Source organism: Lampris incognitus, chromosome 3, assembly GCF_029633865.1.
Source record: "Lampris incognitus isolate fLamInc1 chromosome 3, fLamInc1.hap2, whole genome shotgun sequence".
Lineage (NCBI taxonomy): Eukaryota > Metazoa > Chordata > Actinopteri > Lampriformes > Lampridae > Lampris > Lampris incognitus.
The window spans coordinates 85,272,910-85,290,698 of record NC_079213.1 but is presented as its reverse complement, the minus strand read 5'-3'; the positions used below and the strand labels follow the sequence as shown (position 1 = coordinate 85,290,698).

General features: G+C 43.4%; 2 protein-coding genes across 3 annotated transcripts in view; both read right to left on the bottom strand.

Moving 5' to 3' along the window:
- Window positions 1-6,313, bottom strand: part of osbpl9 (oxysterol binding protein-like 9) — a 66,276-nt gene extending 59,963 nt beyond the window's left edge. For both annotated transcript variants that reach the window (XR_008810003.1, XM_056276397.1), the window contains exons 1-2: window positions 6,203-6,313; window positions 4,790-4,840 (exon numbers count right to left, since the gene is read on the bottom strand). Coding sequence is in view for 1 of the 2 variants with exons in the window: in XM_056276397.1 (XP_056132372.1) it covers window positions 4,790-4,840; window positions 6,203-6,313 (162 nt within the window). In the remaining variant the exon portion in view is untranslated. The remainder of the gene's footprint in view (window positions 1-4,789; window positions 4,841-6,202) is intronic.
- A 3,725-nt stretch (window positions 6,314-10,038) lies between these two features.
- abl2 (c-abl oncogene 2, non-receptor tyrosine kinase) overlaps window positions 10,039-17,789 on the bottom strand; it is a 33,087-nt gene continuing 25,336 nt past the window's right edge. Inside the window, exons 4-11 of the mRNA XM_056275662.1 lie at window positions 17,491-17,763; window positions 17,134-17,218; window positions 16,735-16,912; window positions 16,302-16,486; window positions 16,001-16,153; window positions 14,927-15,016; window positions 14,245-14,427; window positions 10,039-12,239 (exon numbers count right to left, since the gene is read on the bottom strand). Coding sequence (XP_056131637.1) covers window positions 10,396-12,239; window positions 14,245-14,427; window positions 14,927-15,016; window positions 16,001-16,153; window positions 16,302-16,486; window positions 16,735-16,912; window positions 17,134-17,218; window positions 17,491-17,763 — 2,991 coding nt within the window. The 3' untranslated portion in view covers window positions 10,039-10,395. The remainder of the gene's footprint in view (window positions 12,240-14,244; window positions 14,428-14,926; window positions 15,017-16,000; window positions 16,154-16,301; window positions 16,487-16,734; window positions 16,913-17,133; window positions 17,219-17,490; window positions 17,764-17,789) is intronic.

Sequence of the window (17,789 nt, the reverse complement as noted above, 5' to 3'; positions counted from 1 at the left end):
AAGAGTGTCAGGAGTTATTTGTGACAGACGGGTACCAGCAAGAGTTAAAGAGAAGGTATACCAGATGGTAGTGAGACCAGCTATGTTGCATGGTTTGTAGACAGTGGCACTAACTAAAAGACAAGAGGTGGAGCTTGAGGTGGCAGAGTTGAAGCTGTTAAGATTTTCATTGAGAGTGACGCAGAATAACAGGATTAGGAATGAGTATATTAGAGGGAGAGCTCAGGTTGGATGGTTTGGAGACAAAGGAAGAGAGGCAAGATTGAGATGGTTTGGACTAGGGATGTCCCGATCCGATCTTAAGGATAGGGGCCGATCCAGGCATTTTTTAGGAGATCGGATTGAGCAGAAAATAAGTCCAATCTTTTGTTTTGTTTTGCAATACCTCCACACAGTCCGCTGTCACGCAGCTGTCGTAAACGGGGAGCTGTACAACAAAGTTCGTGACCACCTACGAGGTCTTTTATCAGATACAGGCATGAAAACGGGTCAGGGGTGAAAAAGGTGAGAAGGATATGACCCTCTAGGGGGGTCCGGGGGCATGTTCCCCCGGAAGAAATTTTGAACATTTTATATTTAAATGCATCAATCTGGTGCACTTTGAGAGAAAAATCAAGCATAATTACAAGACAGTATGTATATGTTCACATTATGCTATATAAGAAACGAGACTGACAACTTCTCTCATGAAATGCGCAAGAGCACAGCTTTAATATAGGGTAGTAGTGGCAAAACAAGATAGGAATACTAACAACATGTGTATGGGTGTAGTTTATATCTTTTTGGCAGAGAATGCACCGTGCGAATCCTTGTTTATTGATCTTCCGGAAGACATCTGACAGACGGAATGAGAGCTCTTGTTCTTTCACTCTTATTTTCCCTTCTAGTTTAAGCCACGACCAATTCCAGCTGCATTTGATGCCTGCATCCACTTGTTTTACAAGAAGAGCATCTTTCTCTCCTAACACACTCATTCTGGAAAAACAATGTTAACGTTAGTAGGGTTGACTTCTAGCTTAATTGATAAGTGGTGGTTGTTCACACTTGGATCTGACGTTACATGTTATACAGATATCTGTCCACTTGAAATCAGATGTGTAAACGAGTGTTTCACAAGTTCAGATAAGTAACTTAGACTATAGGCCTAACGTTACCCTAACCCACAGAGTAAAATTGAAAATTGTTTTACACACAACGTTAGGCCTACATACATAGTTGGATTTCAGATTAAAAGGTATCCGGTATTTACAGTTACAATATAGTAGGTTAATAAGTAACATTACGTCCCTTCCACTGACTAACATTACTCAACATAATTCTGTCAATGTAAACTTACACGATGTATTTCGCTACGCTCGCCTGCGCTTTAGCGTGATCCTGGAACAGCCAGGCACTAGAGAGTCCCCAGGCTTGCGCCACTCATAAATCGACGGTTACAGTCCAGTTCTTTGATATAAGCCTGTCCTGTGACACATACACATAAGACAGTGAAATTATGATATTGTTAACGTTCACTAACGTAACGTTAGCTAATTTGTTGACTCAAATTCTACAATGTGAGTTAGCTAACTTAGAACAAAAAAAGCTAGCTAAAAATAGCTAGCTAGCGTTAACATTACCTCAGCCTCCCACCGCACCAGTTCCTCAGTCCACATGTCCTGAAATGGGTTTTAGAGATTTTGAGAATTAGCCAACAGTTAACGTTCATCGTTTCTTTTTGTGGGCTAACGTTAGCTATACAACCTTGTCTGCCGCGTATACGGTGTAAGCTAACGTTAGCTAACGTTACCCTACTAACTAGCTAGCTAACAATTTTCCACAAGACGCAAATCTCTCCACCTGTCTGTGTGGAATATAGCTAACGTATGCGTCGATAGCACGTGGATTCTTTAAATCTCTAGCTAGTGATAGATTAGCTACCTGAAATCATGTAGGACTAGGCTATGTCAACAGAGCTCCTGAGTAACGTTATACATCAGAAAATATTGAAATGATTGAAACGCTCACCAAATTCAGTCAGGCAGGCATCAGTCAGCTAACGTTAGTCCAAAGAGTCATCTTCCCTCAGCCCCATGGAATGCTCAGCCCCGCGCGCTGCTCCATCAATCGCTTTGGTCAGCACAAGCACTCGCTGCACAAGCACTTCACGAACCAATCGGGTAGCGGTACCTTCCCAGAGAAGACTGGTGACACAAGGCCCCTCGCACTCGTAGGGGTTATATTTTTGTCAATGAAAAAGGCGAATTCGAATTCGATAGGCCAGCTCACCATGGCTCCGCGCTCTCGTGTATAACTCCATGTCCGGTCCATACCCCCCCCCCCCAAATATTTTTTCAGCGGATCTACACGATTCACGTAGGTTACCTATTTTGGATTCAAAACGGCGAATTTTGCTGAAAGGTGAGTGATTTTCATGCCTGCAGATATGGAGGCTATTGCATTTACTACAGAAATTCGGAGTTCTGCTGCTGTTAGCCCTATGTCACTGCTTAGCGTCACTGCACACTGCATCGACTTCGCTTTTGAGTTGAAGCCTGCGGTATTGCATTCACATCCGTTTCGCGAGTCTCATACAGCCAAGCATGTCAAACAGGCAACCGAAGAGATGCTGAACATGTGGGAAATAGACAAGCATTTTGGGACTATTTGCACTAAGTGGAATAAGCTATATGTTTTAGTTTGTTTACAATTACCTGGCTATTTTGTTAAAGAACAAATTAAAACCAGTGCTGCACTACAAGTGGACTTGTGATAAGAGGCATATTTATACTGTTTATTTTGAAAATAAATAAAAACCCATTAAGGAACAGTTTGGATGCAGGCATTTTCTTTCTTAATGCATTGCAGAGCTCTTCAATTGTCAAGCATATACATTGGATTGGTTATTCTAGGAAAATGTATCGGATCGGTATCGGTAGATAGCAATATTGAATGATCGAAATCAAACCAGGGCCCAAAAAACTTGATCGGGGCATCCCTAGTTTGGACATGTGCAGAGGAGAGATGTTGAGTATATTGGGAGAAGGATGCGGAATATGGAGCTGCCAGGAAAAAGGAAAAGAGGAAGGCTAAAGAGGAGGTGTATGGATGTAGTGAGGGAGGAAATGCAAGTGGCTGGCGTGACAGAGGAGGATGCAGAGGACAAGAAGAGATTGAAATGGATGATCCGCTGTGGCGACCCCAATGGGAGCAGAGAAAAGTAGTAGTAATAGATAACAAAGGAAAAAAAAAGGAATCAGCAGGTTAGACTTAAAAAAATAATAATCGGAAATTGGAATCAGCCAAGAGAATTGCAATCGGTGCATCTCTATTTCTGAAGAACACAAATGTTGCGGAAACTAGGCTATTGCATGTCGGTGGCTCTCCAGCTGCCGACACAACTATGTGAACCCTTAACACAAGCTTCAGCTTGCATTCACCATCAGCATAATCACAAGCTACACCTCAAAATGATAGATGATTTTCCTATCAACCAATCACACATGAAAGGCAAAGACAAAGCCATTTGTAAGGATTTTTTTTTTAACATTCCATAAACCTACATTAGCTCAAAATAATTTGGGGAGGTAGAGAGGACCTACTTGCCCAAGGTACGAGCGCCATTGTGCGCCACAGAAGCCGAACAGTAACTAAACTGAAGCCTGGTTTAGTGTGCAGGCAAACAATATGCACTCATGTACCTTGATATGCCAGGAATGTCACTGTGGAAAAAAAACATCACTGACCAACACCACCCTGGGCACTGTGTCATAGGTCTACAGTAGCAAGGTAGCTCTGTGATGGTGACCTTTCTTTGGAAACTAGAAAACTTCTTTTGGTCTCCAATCATTTCTGGACAGACAGCTGAATGCTACTTTATAAATGTGACACAAAACAGCTCTCATGTATTTTTGACAAAGAGAGTAGTTCGTTTCTTCATAGACTTTCTAAAAAATGTCAGTCTCTTACTGTCCTTACACTTAGCAGTTATGAAAAAGAAAGATGAGAAGTACAATAAAAGCCCATAATTATATATTGTCACAGTCCATTTAAGAAATGCCACTGCATCAAGTGTCCTCTTTATTTTGTAACTGCCCTTCCCTTCCACTGCTTGTACAAAAGTAATCTACCAAAATAATGCAACTTCTACCATCTAGTGGAGATCTTGAGCTACTGCAAACTCATGTGCAAAATCCCCTCACTGAATTGCATAAGAATGTGGAGCAATTCAGTTGGGAAAACTGCTACAGGACAACTTTTACACCTGTTGAAGTAGGCCAATAAATAGGGCACTTGACATATCTACTTTGGGGCATCGTGATGACTCAAACAGTTATGCACATACCATGTAGGCTGAGGCCTGATTGCAGTGTCCCATCTCTATGTCCTCCCCTTCTCTCTCTCTTCACACTGCGTTTCCTGTCCATGTCTACTGTCCCATCTAATAAAGGCTAAATGGTCAAACAAATCATTGAAAAAAAAAACACATTTCCTGTTTGCACATCTGAAAAAGGTATAAGGGACTGATAGTCTTTCTCCCTGGCTAAACAGATGGAAACAGTGCTATATAGTATATTATTGCCAAGGTGCTCTTGGGTCAAAAGAATGTGTTCAATCAAACCAAGCCAATCTGAAATATACAGAAAATTTTTCTCTGTTCTAGGCTTGAACCTAACTCAAAAAGCTATTCTGATAACATGATGACGGCAGACCAGCAACTCAGCTTGTTTTGCAGTAGAGTAATTCCAGGCAGAATTTGCAATTCACTTAATAATAAGCACAAGGACAGCACCATTTTTGAATATCTTACCCTGAGACGTACACAACCTCTCCTGGATCCTCGCATCATTTTATCCTTTGACTGCAAAACAATAAGAACAAATCTGGGTTAAATGCTGTGGATACAAGAGATTTAGAGATAAGTTTTGGTATTACATTTGTCTGTGTTGTAAAAAAACATTTATAAAATTTAGCCTATACAAAATGATCGTGGGTAAAATATTATGGTATACATACTGCATGCAGGCAGGACCAGTTTTTGGTAACCCACAGAAATAAGCCACACAGTGAAATGTCTCCTGTATTGCATATGGATTGTGCAATCAAAGTCTGGTTTGAGCTGATGACAGTCTCCCTTTACAACTGTTCTTACTCATGTAAGTGTCAAATGATTGTCTGAAAAACAAGCTTCGATCCAATGAGAAAAAGGTCTGTCATGATACTTAGAGACATGTTGTGCAGCCCTACCTTGGTGCAAGGCTGTTCTTCATTACAATCTGACTGGAAAGTAGCGTTAAACCTACCAGGCCAAGATCTACTGAGGACTTGAGTCGTGCACAAAAAAAAGAATGTATAAAATGTGTATGAATAACGTCTCCTCGACCTTGTTGGGTTTGCAGTTCCTGTCGTAGCTTGGCTCCAGAGGCACATAGAAATTTAAAGTTACATTGAATTTATCAAGGTAATTTACCCACCGTTGGCTTAATAGTCTGCCAAAGGCTGCAGGGGAGGACAGGACGACCTCATGCAGTGTTTTGTCATGAATGAGGAGCGGACCGCAAGTTACCTGGAAACTACTATTTTACAAATACTGCCAAGGCCCTTGTCAAGTTCACCATCTACAGTAGAAACCTGGGCAAGATTCATTAACCATCCCCGCATTTGTTAAACAGCCGGTTAGTAAAAAACTGGCATCTAAAGCTACAGTTAGTCAACCTTTTGCTCCTTCCGTGCTAGCTTCGTCTAGTAAAACGGCGAGCTTAACTAGGTCTCCACTCCAGGTTCAAGCTGTTAATTATGTGCTGTGGGCAAAAATGAACAGTAAAACTGCACAAGGAATGGTTTATTGAACTGTGTATAGTTCTGGTGTTATCACCGAGTACTGCAAACTGTTTCCACCAAGAGAAATATAAAGTCCAAGTATGTCGTTTAAGGTCCGCTACTAGCTTTTGCTAGCTGATTTACTCTGGACTCTCTATTCCAGGAAGTGGAAAAAATACTGTCACACGATTCGCCAACGGGCCCTTATGCATCGCTGCGATTGGACAATAAAGGTTCTGTCGACATAACACCCGCCCCTTTCTGCCAACTGAGACTCCCCAACTCCTGACAAACGCCAGGCCCCTCTTCAGCTGCTTGGGCTCAATAATCACTGGCAACTTTTTCACTCGCCTGTTTTGCAGCGTCTCTATCCAGCAGTCAATAAACACGAGGAACTACATACCGTGTAGTATGACAGCAAGCCGGCGTTGTAGTCCAAAACAAACCAGCGATACTGCCAACCTTTCATGACGTTGGTCCACTTGCTCAGCGGGCCCTCCATGATTGACGCCATCTTTACGCTACACTCCGATGGGATTGGGGAGGAGTCGGATATGGACAACCGGATGTATTAGATCAAGAGGATGATGATGATGGCGATCATGATGATGGCGATACCCATATGGCAGGATGCTCGGGAGCCGTCTTGATGCTGAAGGGGGAGTTTACCCGCCATCTGTATTGCATACACTATTGGAGAACAAAACAGCACGAAAGACTTGTGTTCGGTGCAAACTTGAGGATTTTCTTTAATACTGCTTTGCATTAGTATAAGCCCAATATTGCGCTCTCGTCCCCTTTTGTCTACGTGTTGTGCCGCAAGTGTGAACAGTTATGAATATCAGAGGAAAGTAATGTACTAAAACTCCTGCAAAAAGGTGGTTAAAGAAGGAACCCGCGTCGTGTTCGTCAATATCTTTATTATTTACAATAAGTTTAACACTGATAAGGAGAACTTCACAGTAATATAACATGTGTGAGCTTTAAATAAAAAACACACAAAATATATATTTTTTTTACAATAAAAAAGTTACTATGTTAACATCTCTGCCATTTTTTTTCATCCCTGTTTAAATTCACATATTCGTTTATGGTGTGTTCCGGTTCTCATTGCACTCATAACTGAAAAGAGTGGCCTTTGGCATATTGATGTGTCGTCCGGCACTGTTCCGATCAAACAGGGAGAAATAAGAAAAGCAAATATACAGTATAAATACAGGCAGCATAAATAAAGGAAAAAAATGAGAATGATAATGAGAATCTGCAGAGTATGGATAGAAGCTGGGAATTTGTTGTCGCTTCAAATATCAACTATACAAACGGGTACTTAAATCAGAAAACAATGGGACCAAATTAATCATCACTGCATTCATTGGCTGAATGCTATCGTGTTTACTCCATTAAAGCAAGAATGAATCGGTCTAAAAAAAAAAAGCAACGGATGAGACAAACAACTGTTGGATTTTGGCTAGTTTCAAGGTCTACCAACAAGAGACAGAACTGATTTTGTTTTAACAAAGTCTTGGTAAGTAAGGCTTGATCTAATATGGGGAAACTTGCACCACAGGAAAGATGCACTAAAACCAAGGGTAGTAAGATGAGCAAAAAGGCCAAATTGGTATTAGGCAGTAATGAAGAATGTCACAGACAGCAAATGTTAGATGCAGATGTTTTTAATTATGAGACTATGCAGCAGCTTGGGGTTAGTGTACCAGGAAGTGAATTGTCATCTGTTGGAAGAATCACTAACTGCAACTGCAAAAAACATGATCCCATGGCCACAAATAAATTATATAGTAAATGAAGACAAATTGCACTTCTCTTTTTCAAGTTTGTTCCTAATCATACGCCTCCCAATAACATAGTAAATGCTTGCTGTAGTGATCAATTTTATAACAAGTTCAAGAAAAGCACTATTTGGAAAATGCTAATACATGATATTGTAATGCTGTATTACACATTGTGAGACCTTTTGCAAATTCTTGCCCTGTAGTGCACATAAACTGTTCTTTAATAAAGGAAAAAAAAAAAGCAAAAAGGCACCAATAATCATAAAAGAAATGTCACTGATGTATGGACTGACAAAAAGGCCTTTCTTGTTCTTGTTATCTGAACCTCACAGTGAAAATAAAGGAAACATTTTGTTTCATGACATCCTCTCTTGCAAAAACATTTAACTGACCAGAGGCACATATACCAAGCGAAGTGGATCCAATGATCACAAATTTAAAGGTACCTTAAAACTAATCGTTTAGGACTTTGCTGACAAATATCTATTGATAGTTACCAGCACAGACATTGCCATCTGTGTTATGCACCTATGATGTTTACACGTGGAACTATTACATTATGTAGTATTGGGATGCAATATGTGTCAATGAACCAATGTGCCTGATCCAGTGTGCATTAGATTATATATATATATATATATATATACATATATATATATATATATATGCATACTCATGTGTGGTGACTGGCACGGTGCAAATTTCAGCCTGTAAAATGTTACATATGGGCAGTGATGACCCAGCATGTGCACAGAAAACAGATCCGGACTCCATTTACAATGTTATCACATACCAAAATTAAAACTGGACCAATAAATGAAAAAACAAAAAAGGTCCTTCCCCTCTTAACTAAGGAGAGTAAAGACTCATGCAGATGGACATTCTGTGTGGTTCAGGCATGACAGACATAAGAACAATACATTCATAAAGAAGATATTCAGATAGGGGTGAATGGGCCTCAGTCTTGCGGTACATCTCTTCAGTCAAAAACATTGCGCTGAACAAATGTGCGACCACACATTAAAACTGTTTCCTGGATATGAAATAAACATTTACATAACATTTTATTTCTTTTAAAATAGGTCTGTGCTTTTGATAAAAAAGAATAATTTAAAATTCAAGTTCATACATAAACATTCGAAGAAGCATTTTTTTCTTTGAACCAAATAATGTACAAATCGCTCATGTGCTGAAGACATACTGCAGTTGGCTTGTTGAGAGATCGGTACTGTGATTGCTGTGAGTAGGACATCATGTTTTTTGAGTGTTCATACATTGGAGAATCTGAGGCACTGAGGCCATGACAAGGCTACAGGGAATCCAGCACTGCCCAAACTTAGAAGGACACTTATAGAAATACTGTCCCATTTCACCTCCTCATGAGCTACCCTGTGCTCTCTCCTCAATCGGTTCTTCTGTCCACTATACAAGAAGGATATGTAGTGTGCAATGAAAACTGAACGGAAATGTTGAAATGCTCTAGGAATTGGGGGTTCTTTCCCCATTTATGTGGCACTGTGTCAAGGAGAAATTGTCAGTAAAATCACATCAGAAAAAAATATTAATGATTTGGAGATGATACAAATGGCCCACTGTTATTCATTTTTGTAGGGGGGGCAAAAAGGACTGATTTGTTAAAAAATACCAAGTTGTACAATTCTCTTTCCCTGCTTAAAAAATATTTTCTAAGCCATAAATTTGACAAGCATCTATTTTGTATTTTTGAAAGGTAAACTTTTCCTGTTTCATTAGAGCCTATTTACAAGCCTGCTAGGTTAACACAACGTTCAACAGAGCTCTTGAAAGTGACCCCTGTCCCGCATCCATTATCCTTCTCCCAGCTCGCAGGGACATTTAAGGAATGTCAGAGGAAAAAAAGCCAGTGGGAACATGATTCCGAGACTCCCAACTTTTCAAATAAGATATCTAGCAGATATGACCCAGCCAAAGCTTTTTCATTTTTTATTTTCATTTTTGGAAGGGGAGGGGTCAAAAATCGAAATATCATTTTACCATTTACCTTTTTTCCCAGAAAAAAAAAACAGCAGTACCTGTCAAATGCAATGTTACTGAAATGATTCCAACTGGATCTGATGCGCAACTCAAAAAATTGAAGTGAAATCAAATTGTGAGCAGACTGTTAGATTACAATCCTTCTGTTTTACATAAGATGACTATGGCTTTGGAAAAAAAAAAAAGACATCAGGTCACTCAACTTCCCAAACACTGAACTTTAAGAACCAAACACTGGATGACTTTGATAGATGCATGAGCATTTTACTTGATCCTTGTCGGACGAGAGCTAACCAAGCATAGTGTTTTGAATGATGCTGGGCACAACCACTGTCCACCTTGTTCAGTGTATGACGGACTAAATGACATGTAGACAGAATGAGCTTATTCTTTTTCTACTCTCTGGGCTGGTTACACACAGCTGATACACTCCACATTCATTTAACAAAAAAAACAAAAACAAAAAAAAGGCCCTTATCACAGAGACACAGGGGGACTTAAACATTTCTCAGCGTGACTCAAACCACATTTTGTTTGGTATAAACACCTCTTATATGTACAGGTCAGAGCAACATTGGTGTCCAAACTGGCATTGTATCAAACAGATCTCTGTAAACAATAAAAAGATAAACGATTTGTAGTGATTCCTCTGAGGTACTGGAGAGATTCCTCTCATTTTGTCCCCCAACAAGCTGTCATTAGGACCAGGAACACATGGGGGGCGGTGGTGGTGGGGGCATGGGGCTTTACAAGCAGTCTGTCTGGGGGTTGTGGGCTGATCCGGCCTCAGTGGCTACCTCTGCACCACATCACTAATCTCCTTAATACAACTGTGCAGGTTGTCCAAGGCGGGGCTGGACCCCAGACTGCTCAACCCTCCTCCTCCGGACGAGGAGGCTCTCAGTTCCTGCAGGCTGAACTCCAGCTTCCCCACTGCCTCCCGGAAGGCAAACTTGTTCCTCATCTGAGGGATGCAGTCCACGTAGCCTGAGCAGTAGTCTAGCAGCTGGTGGCCGGCGTCCAGCACTTGGCTGATGGAGGGGCTTTCGGAGCTGGCGAGTAGGGCGCTGCTCAGGCCCTCAGCGCACTCCAGCAGGGCCTCCCGGCTCACCCGCTCCAGGGGGACTCTCTCTGGTTGCTGCCTGGTCCGCCGCAGTGCCACCTTGGAACCTGCTGAGGGCGCTGTGTGTAAGGAGGAGGAGGAGGAGGAGGAGGAGGAGGCAGATGTGGCGGCACCGTTGGCCATTTTGGTAGGAGTTGTGGTGCTAGTGTTGATGGTGGCAGCGGAGGAGGAAGAGATGAAGGATGATGAGGGCACAGGAGGCACTTGCGGTGGTGGCACCGACGGTCGACCCGTCACCACTCCTCCTGACATTCGTCCCGACCTATGACCTTTTAAAGTGTCGCCGTTTACTTCCGCTGGCGCCCCTCCTACCTGTTCCTCTCCGTCGCCGCTGGAGGAGTGCTGTAGCCCACGGAGGGTGGGAGGGGGAGGGGGGGCGCATTTGGGCTTGACCAGCCGTGGCCGGTCTCGGTCCGCCTGGTGCTCCGACAGCAGTTTGAAGCGGTTCCCCTGAGAGTCCACCCCAACCAGGTGCACGTCAGCTGGACTGTGCTTCAGCGTGGGGGAGATCAGGACTGGGACCTTGTGGTTGTGAGGTGGGGCACCCGCCGCAGTTGACGCTGCCCCAAAACTGGAAGTCTTAGAGGGAGAGGGCCACCCCGGCTGCCTTTCTTGGCTCTCCTCTCTACCTTCCCTTACCCGGGAAAGACTGTCCGACTCCCCCACCTCACCCCCTACCCCTGGTGCTCTCACCCCTCCAGCTGTGGTGCGGGGTAGCAGCTTAGCTTTGGGCCTCTCCCTGATCTGTGCGGTGCCCTCATCCATCCTCCTCAGTAGTGTCTCTGAGGGCCGCGCTGCCCCATTCTCTGGCTGGGAGGTGGTGGAGGCAGTCCTCTCCAGGGGGGGCTTGGCACTGCGGTTCCTGGGTAAAGTCAGAGCCATGCGCTCGAGGTCAGGCAGCCCCGCTGACATTGAGGAGGTAGAATTGGACCTGGGAAAAGGCTTACCTCCACCCTCCTCCGAACAGGTGGACTTGCCCGTTCGTAGCCCCAGGGTCTTTTTAATAAGTCTTGGGGTGAAGAAGCCAGCAAGCCCACCCCAACTGCTGGTGCTTCCTACCTGGGAGCTGGGGCCCCCGCCAGAGGGTTTCTGTCCAAAGGTGGCCCCGCAGCAGCGGGACTGTGCATGAGAGGGCTCTCCGTGGGAATGGGAGGGAGAAGCGGAGAAGCCCCCAAGACCATCTGTCTGGGGTAAGGGAGGAGGAGCACTGAAAGCAGCGGTGGGCTCGTACTTCTTGTGAGGCTGTGTCTCCATCTCTCGGAAGGAGCTGCTCCTCTTGGGGGGTGTGGGGAGGTTCTGCTGGAGTTGGGAGGATGGCGAGGAAGACGTTGAGGAAGATTTCTTCTTCATGAATGAGCTGAAGAAGCCAGTCTTTCGGTCTCTTGTGAATGTGCCCGTGTCCTGGACGTCCTCCAAAAGGCTGCTGGGAGACTTTTCCCGTGGCTGCTGTTTTCGGGGCAGAGCTGGGGAGCTCCCTGAGCGACCATCCCCTCCCAGCAGCGTAGAAGCCAGACCTAGAGAGAGATAAGATATAGTATATTTTAACCCCAAAGGAACATCCATGATAGGAATAGTCCTGCTAGGATACATTCAGCATTACATTAAGCCAAAAGTTCTCAAAATTAACCCACATTTATGGCACTAGGTAAGGTTTTTCCCTCTTTCAATTGGCTTCCCAGAAAGAATCAACATCACTCATTCTGTTGGGCAACTGCTTTCTGTTGTGCTTAGATTGATTTCTATTCTCCTGCCATCTCACTATAACCTTTTTCTTCCTTCCTTTGAGACACATAAGTGGAGTGAGGGAGCATCTTCAGAGGCATGATGGAAAATTTTGGACGTCATTTGTATGCACTGATGCCAAGTTGATGATTAATAGCTTCAGCTTGTGTAAGAACGCATGATGAATGCACCTCAGAGAGCAATCTCTTAGACGATATCCAGTGCTGCATAATTTTGGATGTTGTGTAACTTTTTGCAAACAGGAACAGCGTTTTTATAAGTGGAGATAAGGTTTTAATAGCCCAAACTAGTGTCATTTTTTATGACCAGAAGTTAGATGGGGGCTAACGGTGAAAAATATGTTAATGATGGACCCTGCAGTCCCTGGACCTATGTTGAGAAACTTTAAATGGTTTCCCTGCTACTTAAGAAGCTCACCTCCACAGATCAGAGACAATTATGCTACCACACACACACTGAGGTTCACTGTTAAAACCCCCTTGTTGCCTCTATTGCATAGCAAGAAGCATAACTTGTCAGCAGTCCAGGTTCGGGAGCAAGTGGTGGAAAGGTGTCCCACCATTAGAATAAGTGACTCCTACATGTGAAAAATGATTGGTGACTCCACGTGTATCACAGGATGCATGTGCAGGTCTGTACCCTCCCAAACCACCATAGACATCCTGCATAGATGGGACTGCAGGAGAATAGGGAATTTGCCAAATTGGGATGGAAAATAGATGGGGGAAAAAAAAGTAACTTTGGAGTTTATGTAGGCGGAAACACCAAAAAACTACTCACATTAACACTAAATACATGAATCTAAATAAGTTATGTTACAGACTTTACACACGTGCATGAGCACGCACGCACACACACACACGCGCTCATACACACACGCACACATGCAACACACATGCGCGGGCACACACACACACACACACACACACACACACACACACACGGATGTTAATTTAAATTGAAAGTTTAGGAAGTACCTTTACAGTTTTCCATTCATTTCTTTGTGTATTTTTATCTGATTTACATCAGTGTTTCTGGAGCAGAAAATGAAATTGTTTTATTAGAGGGGCCTTTTTCCTTCAATCTTTTCATAGACAGTGCTTATGACTTTGGGAGTGGTTGTGTGCCCACAGTATTGGTGAAATGTTGAAATTCAGGTCAATCATAGTGGGAAAACAAAGGACACATGATTCGTCCTCTTATGTGCACATCAAGTGTACATGTAGTGAAAGAAAATTTATTTTTGGCTTGAAAATAAATAATAAATAAAATACAAGTCAAACAAAAGACATTATGAAATTGAAACATTGGTCAGTGTTAACCTGTGATTATTAACAGTTGTGGATACTTAACGATGGTTATATAATGAACAGGATCAAATGCAACATGAAATTAACATTCACCACTCATAGACATTCAAATCACACATAACCAAAGACTTCTTATTTCATTTTGTGTGACGCATTTAAACACACTAACCATGATGATATTGTCCTAACTATATTTATTGCTAGGCCAATGTGGTGACTCTTTAAGGTTACGTATGCATTGACACTGTCATGAGTGACTGGACTGGTTGGTGCAGCATACTGAATCAGCAGATGGTCAGATCTTGTGGTCAGTCTTCCAGGAAAATGACTGCCCTTCTCTTAAGGCGACGGGCATGGCGACGCTGCAGATGACTGCTCTCTGAATGGGCATGGTCTGTAGTACCTGCAGGAGTGTATCTGGTTGAATTGGTTTGGTCACTACAGAGGTAGGCATGGCTGGCTGTACCTGAGTGACTATGCGTCCCATGGTCCGCTCGTCCATCCAGTCCCCCCTCGATGTTCTCCTTGTTTTCTGTGTGCTTGCGGAGTGTGCGGCATTTGGAGGGCAGAAGGGGCATGTCATGGCCGAAGGAGTGCACTGGTCCGCCGTGTCCAGAGGAGGCAGTCTTGCATAGCTCTTCTGCTACCTCTGATATAGAAAGAAGAAAACTCGATTAAATAAAAACGCAGCCCTAATACCCGTCCAACTTATCATCTGCTTTCCAAACACAACAAGGCAAGCAGCCATGAAAACATGTCAGCTCTTCTTTCGAGGAAGTTCCTCTGCTTTGACTACCTACCTGGATGGCCAAGACCCCACTGCTTTTTCTTTTTCTATATCAGTTTTCTTATCTTCAACAATATTTTGTACCTAAAGGTAGCCTAACGCTTTGTACTGTTCTTGATGTTTTATTTGTACTGCTGATTAATATCCTTGTTTTGCTGTCACAATGACGCCATTACCCCAGAAGGAACATTTAAATTTCATTCAATCAGAGTAATTAGATTGTCAAAGTGAGGAAGGTATGGTAAATAGATTCATCTCTCTCCTAAAAACAACAGTGTGCTGGTCTGAGACCCTAGCATTGTGTTCATGCTCCTTGGCTCATATGTTTTATGAAAGGGATTAGGCAGGCATGCTGTATTACCTTCAGAGATGCTGGAATCATGGAACATGGTTTCGAAGGCTTGGTGTATTTCAGCAAACGAGGGTCGGTCCAGTGGGCTCCACTGCCAGCCTAGCAGAGAGACAGGCAGACAGGAGACGTCTTGTCACACACAAAGTACAATTAAATTGTGCATTATACACAGGCTGGCTTTGTGGATAGGAATTAAAAGATGCAGCCCTGAGGCACCTCTTTAGTCGAATGGTTACAGTGCATACCACATGGCTACATGGTCATAACCGTCGCTGGTTCAATTCCAGCTGGCAACCTTTGTTGCATGCTATACCCCTCTCTCTCCCATTTCCTGTGTGCCTCTTCACTATCGCTTATAAAGGTAAATAAAATGCCAAAATAATAATAATTTTTAAAAAAAGATGCGGCCCCACAAATCGTCATTATTGAATGACTGGGGTGATTTTAATGCAAGAACATGCATATATGATCATAAAATATGATTCAAACTGGAGAACAGGTGATTCTTAAATATTTATTATGGATCAAGAGTATGTGGTATGTTCTTTCTTTAAAAAGAAATGTTGATGCTCACTAGCCTCATATTCCATTTACTCTCGATGATAGACAGCTTTAAAGATTTGACAAAAAGCAAATCAATGAGAAATCTAATTCCTTTTTCAAAAAGGAATTGCCTCCTGGTCAATATTCCAGTCAACCGTCTGTGTGAAAGGGTCTGCTCTGTTTTTTCAACCCAGTTCAGGGTTGCAAGCTAGGTCCAACTCTGCTCTGCTTCCCATGGATTAGTTTAAAGTTCAACCAGTTTCACAATGTGTCTGGACACTTGTGCAAGCAGCAACGCTGAAAACAGTGTAAAAAAAAAAATCCACTTCAGATGATGTCATACAGAACAGACCTAGAGAAGGCTAACGCAATATTTCCAGATTGTATGTGCAAAAAGGATTTGTAAGATTAAAACTGGACAAGATTCAGCTCCGTGTAGTCAATATCTACAGCACTATTTGCAAAGCACAAAATGTTTTTTCTTTGCAAAGCACAAATTTTGTGTGTGTGGCAGAGCTGGGCTTGATAGGATCTACTCACATGCCCTCATGAGTTCATAAACCTTGGGTGGGCATCCCTCGGGCTGCTCCATGCGATAGCCTTTCTCCAAGAGGTCATACACCTGAGACAGGTCAATCCCCGGGTATGGCGACATGCCATAGGTAGCAATCTCCCACAGTAATACTCCAAATGCTGTATATCAGAGGAAAATTAATCAAACATGCAAAACAAAAATAATAGAAATTAGCTGTGTTACAATGGTTGCTGTGGTTGTGGACCGTATATGTGTGCATGAATGTGTGTATGTATATGGGTTTGGGTGTGTGTGTGTTTTGCTCACCCCAGACATCAGACTTGATGGAAAAGGTGTTGTATGCCAGGCTCTCCGGTGCAGTCCATTTGATGGGGAACTTGGCTCCAGCATGGGCTGTGTAGGTGTCTCCAGTCATCAGCCTGCTCAGACCAAAGTCTGCTACCTTGACAACATGGTTTTCCCCGACAAGGCAGTTCCTTGCTGCCAGGTCCCTGGGAAAGGGAGGGAAAGGAGAATGAAGGCAGAGAAGACAGTGTGGATGAAAAGAAAGAAAAAAAATTCAAACACAAGCTACAGAGTCATACTTGTAGTATGTGTCTACACTCACACACCATGAATGGTCTTTGCTTGTGGCCTTGACATTTCTCGGACCAAAGTCAAACACATACAAGGTGAAGTGAAAGTCCAAGCAAACACACACACGCACGCACACATAAATTGCACCGAGTCAGGCCCTTACCTGTGTATGAAGTTCTTCTTCTCCAGGTATTCCATGGCAGAGGAGATCTGCGTGGCCATGTAGAGCAGCACCACAGCATTCACCGCCTCCCTGTCGCACTCTCTCAAGTAGTCTAGCAGGTTGCCATGGGGCATGTACTCAGTCACAATGTAGAATGGAGGCTCCAGCGTACACACACCTAGGAGGAGAGGCAGAGAGGTCAGAATACTGTTGCTAACAACCAAACAGAAGCGACATTTCAGCCTCAAGCAAGTTCTAGCACAAGCCGGGGCAACCAGAATGCCTTAGAAAAAAGTATTGAAAAAACGGAATTTGTTTTTTATACAATTCTATAATAAAGCAAATCTTTTAAGTTGAAACTGCTCAGTGGAAGAGTCACGATAAAACTCAAGTACTGACCTAGCAGCTGAACTAGGTTAGGATGTTTGACCTCTTTCATTACTGCAGCCTCTTTCAGGAACTCTTCCACCTCCATGGTGTCCTCCTGTTATTAAGAAAAGAAAAAAGTTAACTGGACATGTTTGGAAAATACTGCCCACACCTACACGCAGTACCAAAAACCCCCTGCAGGTGGTAACCAACATCCAATATCCAATGTTAAAGGCGAGCACGATTCCGCACAGTCTCTGCTGAAAAGGGCTACAGCACAAAACACCCAACGGTCCCAGTGCTCCTGTAAGCTCCAACTAAAACCCAATACAACAAAAACCAAAGCCTTGCTAAAAGCGAGGTGTGGCTGTGAGGGGAGCTACCAACCTTGAGTGTTTTGACAGCCACGGTGAGGTTGTACTTTTTCCACACTCCAACATACACCTCCCCATACTGGCCTCCTCCTAGCTTGTGCTTCATGGTGATGTCAGTGCGCTCCATCTCCCACTTGTCGTGGATGGGAGACACGCCATAGACGGTGGGCTTGTTGCATTTGGGTGCTGGGTAGTGCAGAGTGGTCACCAGGCCATCAGCCACAGTAGAGTGATGGTGGACCAGCTCCGCCAGTGTGGCAAAGCGGCTCTCAGCCGTCACATACACCTGGAGGAGGGTGAGGGGGGCAGGAG